The sequence below is a fragment of the Chiloscyllium punctatum genome, chromosome 41, assembly GCF_047496795.1.
Source record: "Chiloscyllium punctatum isolate Juve2018m chromosome 41, sChiPun1.3, whole genome shotgun sequence".
NCBI classification, from domain to species: Eukaryota; Metazoa; Chordata; class Chondrichthyes; order Orectolobiformes; family Hemiscylliidae; genus Chiloscyllium; species Chiloscyllium punctatum.
In genome coordinates, this window is record NC_092779.1 from 27,830,753 (window position 1) to 27,843,601 (window position 12,849).

At 40.2% G+C, this 12,849-nt stretch overlaps 1 protein-coding gene across 1 annotated transcript in view; it reads left to right on the plus strand.

The window, feature by feature from the left end:
• LOC140464957 (collagen alpha-6(VI) chain-like) overlaps positions 1 to 12,243 on the plus strand; it is a 139,595-nt gene extending 127,352 nt beyond the window's left edge. Inside the window, exons 35-41 of the mRNA XM_072560628.1 lie at positions 137 to 151; positions 667 to 1,160; positions 6,375 to 6,474; positions 6,668 to 7,342; positions 8,122 to 8,224; positions 8,339 to 8,451; positions 11,547 to 12,243. Coding sequence (XP_072416729.1) covers positions 137 to 151; positions 667 to 1,160; positions 6,375 to 6,474; positions 6,668 to 7,342; positions 8,122 to 8,224; positions 8,339 to 8,451; positions 11,547 to 11,719 — 1,673 coding nt within the window. The 3' untranslated portion in view covers positions 11,720 to 12,243. The remainder of the gene's footprint in view (positions 1 to 136; positions 152 to 666; positions 1,161 to 6,374; positions 6,475 to 6,667; positions 7,343 to 8,121; positions 8,225 to 8,338; positions 8,452 to 11,546) is intronic.
• Positions 12,244 to 12,849: the final 606 nt, after the last annotated feature.

Here is a 12,849-nt window from a genome sequence, read left to right on the forward strand (position 1 = left end):
TGGAGACAATCCTTCTTATAAAAACAAGCAATCTGACATGTCGTAAAGTTGGCAAAATGTACCTCTACACTCTTACATAATTTTCAAACTTTTGTGTCTATATTTATAATTCTTTTCCCTTCTTTTCAATTTTTAGCCTGTTGTTCATCAGGTCAGTATTTTTTCTTCATTTATTATTATTTATAATACTTATCGGTGTTAGCAGTCCCGCACTTTCAGCATTCATTGTCACAATTTAGTCAGCAGATTGTGGGTTCAAATCCCACTCTAGGGACAAGAGCACATGGTGCAGCACTGAGGGAAGGCTGCTTTGTCAGAGGTGTCATCATGTGAAACAGACATTAAGCCAAGACTCCACATGGCCTCAGAGTTGCATATAGAAAAAACTCCAAATGATATTATTTCTAGATGGGCAAGAGAGTCTTCCCTAGTATCGTCGCCATTATTTATCAACAGGCACCACAAAAAAAAATCCTTAGGTCCATTTCACATTCCTACTTGGAGCATGCTGTGTGTGAATTGGGTCCTGTGTTTTCTACAGTTACAAAGGTGACTACACTTCAAAAGTATGTAATTGGGTGTAGAATCTTGGTTATGAATCGTGTCACATAAATCTTTCCTTTTTTAATCTTAATTTTTATTTGCCAGTTGTTTGACCTGTTTCAGGAGGAATTGAATGTCCTGTATATCCAACTGAGCTGGTGTTCGCTGTGGACATGTCTTCAGATATCACACCAACCATATTTAATCGAATGAAGACAATGGTCATTAACTTTGTGCAGGATCTTAAAATCACTGAAAGTAACTGTCCAACGGGAGCCCGTGTGGCGATCCTTACTTACAGTTCCTCGGCAAAAACGTTCATCCGATTTTCAGACTTCAGAAGCAAGCAAAAACTTCTAGAAGGGCTACAGAATTTAACTTACGAGAGATCGAGCACCAGGCGGAATGTAGGGACTGCAATGAGGTTTGCTGCAAAAAATACTTTCAAGCGTGTTCGCAGTGGTGTTCTTGGCAGGAAGGTGGCAGTATTTATTACTAACGGCTCATCTCGTGAAATCTCCGAGGTGGCGACTGCTGCCCTGGAGTTCAGTGCCTTGGATATCACTCCAGTTGTCATTTCTTTTGGTAATGTCCCTGAAATTCAACGTGCCTTTGAGGTAAGAGACCTATCTGTCTCATTATTTTTAAAATGTTTCATTTATATGCACTTCTGTCAACTTACCTTGTTGTGAATTTCTATGTCCGCATTAATAATATGAACCTTGTGTTGCATGTTTTTGTCACCTGCAGGTGGAGGCTGTATAGCTCCACAACATATGACAAAGTATAACCATAGCATGACATATTTACAGAGGCAGCTTCAATATAAATTGGGATGTAACAATTTATAACAGCTTAAAACTGGTGATAAATTCTAAAGCTGAGATTTTCGACTTTCACGCCGAAATATGGGGTGGTGAGCATTTTCAGTAATGATGGACTCTCTCCCTCCACAATGAGAGAGCTTGGTGAATTGAGCTCCAACCAACTTGTTCAGAGCTGACCGCTGATTGTCTCAATAAGTCACAGGTCCACATAGAATCATACAGCATAGAAACAGACCCTTCAGTCCAACCAGTCCACTTACCACCCAATGCCTGGAGGAAGAATGCCTCATCTTATGCCTTGGGACCCTCCAACCCCGTGGCATCAATGTGGATTTCATCAGTTTCCTCATTTCCCCTCCCCTCACCTTATCCCAGTTCCAACCTTCCAGCTCAGCACCGCCCTCATGACCTGTCCCACCTGTCCATTTTCCTTCCCACCTATTTGCACCACTCTCCCCTCCAACTTATAACCATTACCCTCAACTCCATCCACCTATTGCACTCTCAGCTACCTTTGCCCCAGCCCCACACCCCGTCCCATTTATCTCTCCACCCCCGAGGCTCCCAGCCGCATTCTTGATGAAGGGCTTTTGCCCAAAACGTCGATTTTCCTGCTCCTCGGATGCTGCCTGACCTCCTGTGCTTTTCCAGCACCACACTCTCGACTCTAATCTCCAGCATCTGCAGTCCTCACTTTCGCCTATAATCCTAAACTAAACTAGTCCCACCTGCCTGCTCCTGACCCATATCCCTCCAAACCTTTCCTATTCATGTACTTACCCAAATGTCTTTTAAACGTTGACTTCCACCTTCAAAGAAGCTGTCAACCAGTCAAAGGTTGCTTGAGGCTTGGACATAAGGAGATCAAGGAGAAGTTTTAGATCCTTTTTCTTTTGTATCTCATGAGGTGGGTGTCGTGGGGGTGAGGGACGAGTGGTCAGCAATCAGTAACCATTACATTTCCCCCATCCCTGCCCCAAACGGCCCCAGACTGAGGTAAATGCCAACCAGGTCATCTGCGTGGCTCTTAATCGACCATTTTCGGGCTTTGCTTGGAGCGAGTTGAGAGGAACTCCACTAAAACGTCTCTCCCAGTATGTCACAACTGTAGTGGGGAAACGAAAAAGAATATCACTGCAAGGCCAACCTATTCAATTATTTGCCCTTCTCACAATTTTCCTGGCCTCCTCCAGTCAAGGGAAAATAGTGACATAGTGACTAAATGAATTAAACTCCATTTTTATTTATCTCTTGCTTCACATGAAAACAACGTTGTTCAAGTCCCTTGGTATAATACAACAGGAGATTGATTAGTACTTTCATACTTTGTCACTTAAAATACAAAAGGTGTACCTAAAGGGGGAGGCGAGTTCATCAATAGCACTTCAGCTTAAAATGGCAATTTGATGTTCAACATTGTATTTTCCCCTAAGTAACTTCCTCACTTGTTTGGATTGTTCTGTTATGTCATTGAAGGAGAGAAACTCATTTGTTCTGAGCAGTTCCATTTTTTAGTAAAAAGATGAAGAGCCCATTGAAAGCAATACAGTGTGTTATTTAGGTTGTAGAGTATGATTGACTGAGCACAGCAGTCCAGCAGGAAAGGGAGGGAATGGTGTCGTGGGGTGCCCTCATGCAAGTAAAAGTTACTTAAGTTCTTGGATTCTTTGTGTTCACTCATCGAATCACCAAGTTGTTACAGGCCAGAAGGAGACCATTCAGTCCGTTGTGTCCAAGCCAGCTCTCTGTATGAACCGCTTACTGAGTGCCATTCTTCTGTTGTCAGTCTGTAACCCTGCACATTGACCCTTTGCAGATTATCATCTATTTCTCATTTGAATGCCTTGATGGAACCTGTCTCCATCATTGTCAGGCGGTACACTCCAGCTTAACTAGTCATTGCATGAAAAATGTTTTCCTCCATCATTTTTACTGCTTTTATCAATTATTTTAAATCTATCCCCTCTTGTTCTCAATCAGTTCCTGAGTGGGAATATTTTCTCCCTATTCACCCTACCTAGATGTCTCCTGATTATAAATACTTCAAACAGACCTTGTCTGAGCCTTCCTTTCTACAAGAAAAATAGTCCTAGCTTTTCCAATGCATCATCTTAACTGAAGTTATTCATTGAACCATTCTCATGACCCTCTTTTTCAATGTATTCAATTCCTTCCTAAAGTGGGAACTCAGAACTGGATGCAATACTGCAGCTGTGGCCAGACTAAATACTTATATCCATTCCACATTACCTCCTTACACTTATATTCAATGACTCTACCAATAAAGAAGCATATATTTCTACCAATATAGTTCATTAACTACCCTCTCAACTGTGCTGTATGCTTTAATAACTTATGCACCTAGGTCCTTTAGTTCTTGCAACCCTTTTTGAATTCTGCCCTTTTAAATTTTCTCTCTATATTTTTATCAAAATGTATCACCTCAGACTTGTCGGTATTGAACTTTGTCTGCCAACTCTCCCTGATTATGATAAAACAAAGATCTGCAGTTGCTGGGACTCTGAAACAAAAGCAGAACATGCTGGAGAAACTCAGCAGGTCTGGCAGCATCTGCAGGGAGAAAGTGGAGTTAACATTTTGGGTCCAGTGACCCGTCTTTATAACGTTCTGATGATGATGCCAGACCTGCTGAGTTTCTCCAGCAATTTCTGTTTTTACTCCACTTTTTAAAAATGTCTTTCTGAAGTTCTACATCATTCTCCTCACAGTCCACAAAACTTCTAAATTTCTTATGAAATTTTTAAGTTGTACCCTATACAATCAGATCTAGGTCATTAACATGTATGAGGATCCTAGCACTGACTCCTGGGGGACTCCTGTACTAACTTTTGCCCACTGTAAACAATATCCATTAACCATTACTCTTTAATTCCTGTTACTTGGCAGTTTGGTCTCTCATGTTGCTACTGTCCTTTTCATTCTATGACGTTCAGTTTTGCTCTCGAATTTGCTGAGTGGCATTATATCAAATGCCTTCTGGAAGTCCATCTGTACCAGATGAGCAACATTGCCCAATTCAACCTTCTCTGTCACCTCTTCAAAAATACCAGCAACTTAGCTAAACACTATTTTCCTTTTAGAAAACCATGCAGGCTGTCCTTAATTCACCCACAGTTGTCTATGTGACTGTTAATTTTGTCTTCATTACTATTTCTAGAAGTTTCCCAAAGTTCTTCAAAGGTAAACTGACTTCTTTGTAGTTGCTTTGCTTATTCTTCACCTTTTGTTTGAACAGGAGCATAGTTGTTTGAACATTTCTAGACCTTTGTCAACACATCTGAGATTAATAAAAATCGAAAAACTTCGATAAAAGGAAAAATGTGTTTATGATAGATGTTAGCTGGAAAATACAACTTTAAAATCAGGCTGAATAACGAAGAGCAGTGGTGACAAAGAGAAACAATGTAGAATATGAAATGAGACCGGCAGATAACATTAAGAGGGAATACCAAATTATTCTGTAGGTATAGATGTGAAAAGGTGTCTCTAATAAGGAAAAAGACTTTATCCAGGTCCTGGTAAAGGAGGAGGAAACTCAGTCATTGGAAGGATTTATAATCCGAAGATCTGGAAGTGCTTCTGCAATTTCCACTCCCACTTCCATCTGGATCCTTGGATGCACCTCAATCAGTCCTGGTTCCTTATCATCTCTTAGTGCAGACAGCCTACCTAACATCTTTTTAGATTAGATTACTTACAGTGTGGAAACAGGCCCTTCGGCCCAGCAAGTCCACACCGACCCGTCGAAGCGCACCCACCCATACCCCTTCCCCTACATTTACCCCTACATCTAACACTACGGGCAATTTAGCGTGGCCAATTCACCTAACCTGCACATTTTTGGACTGTGGGAGGAAACCGGAGCACCCGGAGGAAACCCACGCAGACACGGGGAGAATGTACAAACTCCATACAGTCAGTCGCCTGAGGCGGGAATTGAACCCAGGGCTCTGGCGCTGTGAGGCAGCAGTGCTAACCACTGTGCCACCGTGCTGCCCCTATCAGTTACAATCTTTTGGTCTGGTCAAGTCTATATGTTTAGAAAACTGAGAGGTGATTTATTGAATCATTTATACTGAGGGAATTGACACAGGTATGTTTCCTCATGTGTAGATCTAAGGGATGCACCTTAGAAGTGAGGGGTTTCCCTTTTAAGATGACTGTCAGGACAATTTTTCCCTCTGAGGTTTCTTGCTCTGTGGAATTCTCTCTCTTTCCTAGGGAACACTGGAGGCAGGGGATTCCAATATTTTTATGCCTCTGTTCGAAAAGTTCACAATTGATAAGGTTGTCAAAAAGAAGAGGAGGTAAATCAAATCAACCATGTTCTTAACAAACAGCAGAATAGATTCACTACGCTGATGGGTATATTCCTGTCCCTACTTCATATATTCGTATGTGTCCTGGGCAATATTCCATAAACAAAACTGTGAAAATCAGAACATCTGCTTATTTTGTGTAACCTTCCTATCTGCGTGATGGCTTCCATATTTCTTTTATTGTATAATTGAACACATTTCAGAAGTACTTTGTTAGCTGTAAAATGCTTTAGGACATCTTGATTTAGACTGTGTAAGTTGCCATATAAATCAAGCATTCCTTTCAATTATAACAGCTGCAAGCTTGATACTCACGCACAAACTGGAGTGTTGTTTTTTCACATATATGTGTGTGTATATAGATTTCCCATGGAAGTGGAGAAAAAACAAATATTAACACTGTTGTGAAAGAAACGAGACAATTCTATGCTCTAATGTATTGAAATTAAATATATGCATCTGACATTTCTGCCTGCAATGCTTTGAGGAAAAATCTAATGACCTCACTTCTTCTCTTGACCCTTTAAATTAATTAACCCATTGGGTAGGCAGCACTGGCCTCTAATCTAACTAAGCTGGACATTCAATATTGACAGCATTTTGAAATCCATTATCAAATTTTTGTAACTGAATTTGGAAATTTCCCTCCTTTCCTCTGAAAAAGGTTGACGATACAAGAATGTTTCAAGTGGTTGTGTTGTCAAGACAACAGCAAGAAGCACAAGAACAGTTACGCAAAATCCGGTTATGCACTTTCTGTTTTGGTATGTATTTTAACTGTGTTCCCTTAATTTTGTAGATGAGAAATTATCTACAAAAATGAAGTTAAAATGAAGCAGCAGCAAAATGGCTTTAATTAGTCGTGAAATTAAAGATACATGCTAAACAGTGGATTTCTTGAAAAGAGTGTTTTACATTTACAGCATTTCAATTTTGGGCTTTAATTTTCCTTCACAGATAGGTGTGAACCAAATACCCAGTGTCAACAGGCCATCTCTCCACCTCCAATCCCCATCCAGATGGACATTGCTTTTATTGTTGACAGCTCACGCAATCTGAGAATGATGGACTTTGAGAGAATAAAGGACTTCGTCAGCTCAATGCTCGACACTTTTATGATCTCAAGAAACCCAAAGACTTTGGATAATCGTGCCAGGGTAGCCCTTGTCCAGTATTCACCAGCAGGTTACCTGCCCAGAACTGGCCAGATGCCAGTCAAACTGGAGTTTGGTTTCTTGAGCTATGGCACCAAAAGCATGATGAAGAGATATATAGAGAATTCATTTAAAAAGTTAGAAGGTTCTTCATGGACTGGCCATGCCATTGAATGGACGCTCAATAACATTTTCTTAAGCGCTCCAAATCCACGACGACATAAAGTGATATTTTTAATACTTGCAGGAGAAACCAATGTCTTTGACATAGAGAAACTAAGGGCTGTGTCATTACAAGCTAAGTGTCGAGGTTTTGTGATCTTTGCATTCTTCCTTGGAAAGGATGCCCCCAGAACTAATCTGCAGGAGCTTGTTAGTGCTCCTTCTGATCAACATTTAATTCACCTGGATCCTCTGTTGAATCATGAAATGATATACGTCCAGAAGTTTGTACGAGCCTTTCTGAAAAGTCTCACACGTAAGTTATGCATGATTTAAAAAGTAGCGAAATATGTGTAAATATCCTTTATAGAAAATATTCTCCAGAGACTGGTTTTCTAACATAAACTATATTATATATAAAAAATCTTTAATTAATTAAGTGCTTTTCAAAACTTCAGGATGCACCAAAAAATTTTTTTAGCGATATAACCTGCTGGATATTGCAAATGCTATATTTTCCTTTATATCCACCATAGAGACCATCTGCTAAAAGGACTGGGGGAGCCCAACATTCTGCTGACTGCATTGTGTCATGGCTCAGTTGATAGTACACACTCCCTTAAGCCTCCCACTCCAGAGATTTATTTACAGGGGGAGTGGTATATTGTTAGAAGTAATGTCTTTAGAATACAAAATTAAGCCACACCCTGGGTTGAAAAAATCCCAGGGCACGATTTGGTGTCCTAATGTCCTGGCCAGAGTTAACCCATCAAAAAGTATTACCAATCTTTGTGCTGTCACATTGCTGTTTTAGAACCTCACTGTGCACAAACTGGTGTTTCTGACAATTCAGTACACTTCAGAATACCTTGGCTATGTTATATATGGCTATATCCTGAGGTTGTGAAAGGTGCTATTTAAATTAAATCGAGATAGATAAGGCCATCACATTTGAAAACTGAAAAATAAATTATGAATGAAATTTATTGAACTTATGAAATCATTACTGCTGGTTCTTGATGCATGCAGAAATAACTTTTGGCAGCTTTGAAGTGTGTGGACCATGGTGATTTAATTGCAATTTATATTTTACAGTTAGAATCAACAGATACCCATATCCAGCTTTACAGAGAGAATGTCAGAGAGCAGCACTAGTTCGGTCTAGGCCAGAAGTAACACCACAACCTTTAGAAGGAGCGTATGTTTTCATTGGCAACACCTTTTTGGACACACTTGATTATATTTTCAATAAATTTTCAGTACTCTTTCATTGATTTATGTGCATATGATTTAACTTACGGTTCTTTTGCAGTGCAAGTGTAGGGGGACCAGAAACCATACAACCTGTAGAGGAGGAAGAATTTGAAGAAGGGATAGAGTTCCCAGGAGGAGCAGAAGCTGAGAGTACAACAGACATGATTTATGGTAGGTGTGATGCGACATTGCTGCACAGTGCTTTAAAAAAAGAATTCAATCCATTTACTGTGTATGATTTTGTGTACACGGTCCTGAAATTAGAATCATAGCATTAAAGCAGTTTTACTTGCATGAGTGTCCCAATTACTGGAAGTTAATGTGTAAGAGTTTTCTATTCTGGCGATTATCATCCGTTGAATGGATGTGTGAATGTGATGAGATTCCGGATCCATGATTCCCCGTCATCGTGAATAGTCATTTAGATCTATACCCAAGTGAATGGGGAGCCTCCCTTACAAAGGAGGTCATGATTACTTCCATTTTACAGCCATTAATTTCCTTTTGCTGGGCTTCCTTCAACAAGTATATGTGAATGTTCTGACTAACGTCATCTTGATTTTAAAGAATCATTTTACATCATTTTTCAAATCAGAAGGGCATAGTTTCAAGGCTTACAACAGGGATTGGAGAGCAACATCTGATTTTCAGTCAAATGCTGGGGGTGTGCTACACTGTTGGAGGATTTGTCTTTTGAATGGGATATTAAATTGAGAGCCTGTCCACCCTCTCATGTAGAAATAGAAAATCACGTGACATTATTTTGAAGACTTTCCTCCAGAGTTTTGTCCAGAACTTATCCCTCTACCAACACCTCCAAGAGATGCTCACTGCTGTTGTTGGGACTTGCTGTTCACAAATTGACTACCTTGTTTCCTTATAACAAAGTTACTGCACCTCAAAGAAATTCAACACTGGCTGGAAACATTTTGGGATCCCTTGAAATTGTGAAAGGTGCAATACAAATGTACATTTTTCTCTTCAAACCAAACAAAACTTTTGTTAAATTTGATCATTTATTTTTCTTGTTTTGGAGACAAGGGATATGGGTGAGATCTTAAATGAATATTTCTTATCTGTATTCAGAGAGGAGAAAGACGTTTTAGCCGAGGATTTCAGTTGGGATGGTGAGGTCAAATAACATGTTAAGATTAACAAAGAGGAGGTGTTAAACGCTTTAGCGAACATAAATGTGCATACACCTCCAGGGCCTGATGAGATGTTTCCCAGCCTGCTATGGGAGCCAAGGGAGGAGATTGCATTGGCCCTGGCTGAAATATTTAATAGTTCGCTTGCTACAGCAGAGACAAGCTAATGTGGTTCCTTTGATGAAGAAATAGGCCAGGTCATTACAGACCAGTTAATCTGATGTCAGTGGTAGGAATTATTGGAAAATGTTTTGAAAGGCAAGATTAATCATTACTTGAGTAGGCAGGGGTTGATTAGGGATGGTCAGCATGGGTTTGTTAAAGGGAGATCCTATCTGCCTAATTTAATTGAGTTACTTCAAAGGCTGATGAAATGTATTGAGGGCAGTGCAGTTGATATGGTTTACATGGACTGCACTCAGGTCTTTGACGAGATCCCACATGGAAGGCTGGTCTAATAGGTAAGAGCCCATGAGATCCGATGCAAGTTGGCAAACTGGATCCAAAACCGGCTTACAAATGGAGGCAAAAGAAATAGTAAATGGTTATTTTTGTAATTGTAAATCTGTGACCAGTGGTGAACTATGGGGTTCAGTGCTGGGGTCCTTGCTGTTTGTTATTTGTGTTAATGACTCAGATGTGAATATAGAAGGTATAATCAGTAAGTTTGCAAATGATACTCAAGTTGGTCATGTTGTTGATGGTCTCAGGCTACAATCTGATATTGATTAGTTGGTTAAATTGAGCAGAGCAATGGCAGGTGGAATTTAATCCCGATAATTGTGTGGTAATGCACTTTTGCATGTCTAATAATAGGACACACAATGAATGGTAGGTGTCTAAGTAGTACTGAGAAACAAATGGACGGCCATGTACCTGCCCATAGATCCCTGAAGGTATTAGCACAAGTAGACAAGGTGTTGAAGAAGGCATGCAACTTTATAAAAAATTGGTTAGGTCACACTGTGTGCAGTTCTTGTCGCTACACTTTCTGAAGAAGGTGATTGCACTGGAAAGGGTGCAGAGGAGATTCCTGAGATGTTGCCTGGGATGAAAAGTCTCCATTATGAGGAGAGACTGGATAGGCTGGGTTAGTTTTCCTTGGAGCAAAGGAAGCTGAAGGGGATATGATTGAGGTTTACAAGATAAAGGAAGATATAGACAAAGTAGATTGTGAGAATCTCTTCCTCATGGCAGATGTGCCTAAGACCAGAGAGCAAGTGGCTTAGAGGAGATCTGAGACAGAACTTTTGTACCCAGAGATGGTAGAAATATGGGGTGAGGCAGATATTCTTGCAACATTTAAGAAGCATCTGGATGAGTGCTTATAAATGCCAGGGCGTAATAGGCTATTGACCAGGTAAATGGCATTCATGTAGTTGGTGTTTGTTATTTGGCATAAACATGGTGGGCCAAAGAGCCTGTTTCTACACGATGTGACTAAATGACTCTAATACTGCCAAGCAACCTCTCGGATACTGAAAATGAATTTTTACAGTTGTGAAGTATCATTCCTTTATATTTTACTTAAAGTTGGGGATTTTTAACTTTATCATATTAATCATTATTTTTATTTATTTATTTTAATCCCACCTTTATCTCTCATTATTTAATTTGCCATTTATGATATAATCATGAATTAAATATTTTTGCTTATACTTCCTGCTTTAGCTTACAGGTCCCTTTCATCAGGTTTATACAGGTCTCTGATCACTCAGAGCACTCTATTGTTTTGAATTACTGCATATTCCATTATGCCTTTTCCCCTGGGTAGGGGGAGGCGAGTCCAAAACTAGAAGACATAGGTTTAGGTTGAGAGGGGAAAGATTTGTGAGGGACCTAAGGGGCAACATTTTCACACAGAGGTTGGTACGTGTATGAACTGAGCTGCCAGAGGAAGTGGTGGAGGCTGCAATACTGCAAAAGCCAATAGAAAATCTGTGATAGAGTTCAGGAATCAGCCATGATCTTATTGAATGGGGTTGGGGTGGGGGGGGTAGCAGACTCAAAGGGCCGAGTGGCATGTTCCTTGTTGGTGCATTCGTTTGGCACAAATTCTGAGTCATTATAATGATTCACTCTTCCAGCATTGAATTTTGTTTCCTTGTTCTCTTCCAGACATGTGCTTGCTCGATCGAGATGGAGGGATCTGTCAGAACTATGCCGTGAAGTGGTACTTTGACCAAGAGCAGCAGGGCTGTCGACAGTTCTGGTACGGCGGATGTGGAGGAAACAAGAATCGGTTCGACACCCTGGAAGAATGTGAAGCCTCATGCCCCAGATCACGCTAGGAAATGCCACAGGACTAATCTTCAACAAGAATCAGGTTTTGAAAGTAAATATCTGGGAGATTACTTCATCATAATGAATAAACCCAAGAGCTCTGCAGACCTGGCCAGTGTATAGCTGAGCCAGATTTGGATTGTGCAAACATCTTATTTACAACTCGGCCTTTGGTAGAGGTTTGGCTCACCTGAGTTGCAGAGTGATAAGTCAGCCAGGAATTTCCAGACAACGATAACAAAGTACCTTTTGTCAAATGTCTGTTTGCTTAGAGCTTTGGTGAAGAAATCTGTAAAATCTTGGCTGTAAAATCTTCTGTATTGTAATAGCCCATTATACTTACACTTGATGTTCAAACATGAATAGTGGATATGGGGTCATTGCCTAGAAAGTTCAGGAAAGGTGGGTGGGGGGAAATCAGGTGAAGACGTTGAAAAAAAATCTACCAAGCATTACATATATGCATATGCATTGTCATTTGTGCAGATATCACTAACTTGTTTATTAAAATCACACGTGTTATTATCATGGTACTCAAAATAAGAGAGCAATGTCTTTTGTGTTCAACACTTGAAAAGCTACATGTTTCACCATGTAACTTGACCTGTGCCCTTTGTCACATGTTCTGTAGACAAGTGAAATCTGACATAGGATGAGGAGAGGGCATTTCAGATAGGAAGGGTGGGTCTCATTTCATTGAAACAGATATTTTGTAGGAGAAAGGTGAGAACTCTTAGACTTCTTTATTGTGCTTTCTGTCTCTAGTTCTGCTGCACATTTGTTCCAGCTGTGAAGATATTACGCTTTGACTTGAATATAAATAAACTTAGAGTGGTGGACATGATCGATATGGGCTTCAGTAAGGCATTCAACAAGGTTCCTCATGGTAAACTGGTTAGCAAGGTTAGATCACATGGAACACAAGGAGAACTAGCCATTTGGATACAGAATTGGCTTAAAGGTAGAAGACAGAGGGTGGTGGTGGAGGGTTGTTTTTCAGACTGGAGGCCTGTGACCAGTGGAGTGCCACAAGGATCAGTGCTGGGTCCTCTACTTTTCATCATTTACATTAATGATTCAGATGTGAACATAAGAGGTATAGTTAGTAAGTTTGCAGATGACACCAAAGTTGGAGATG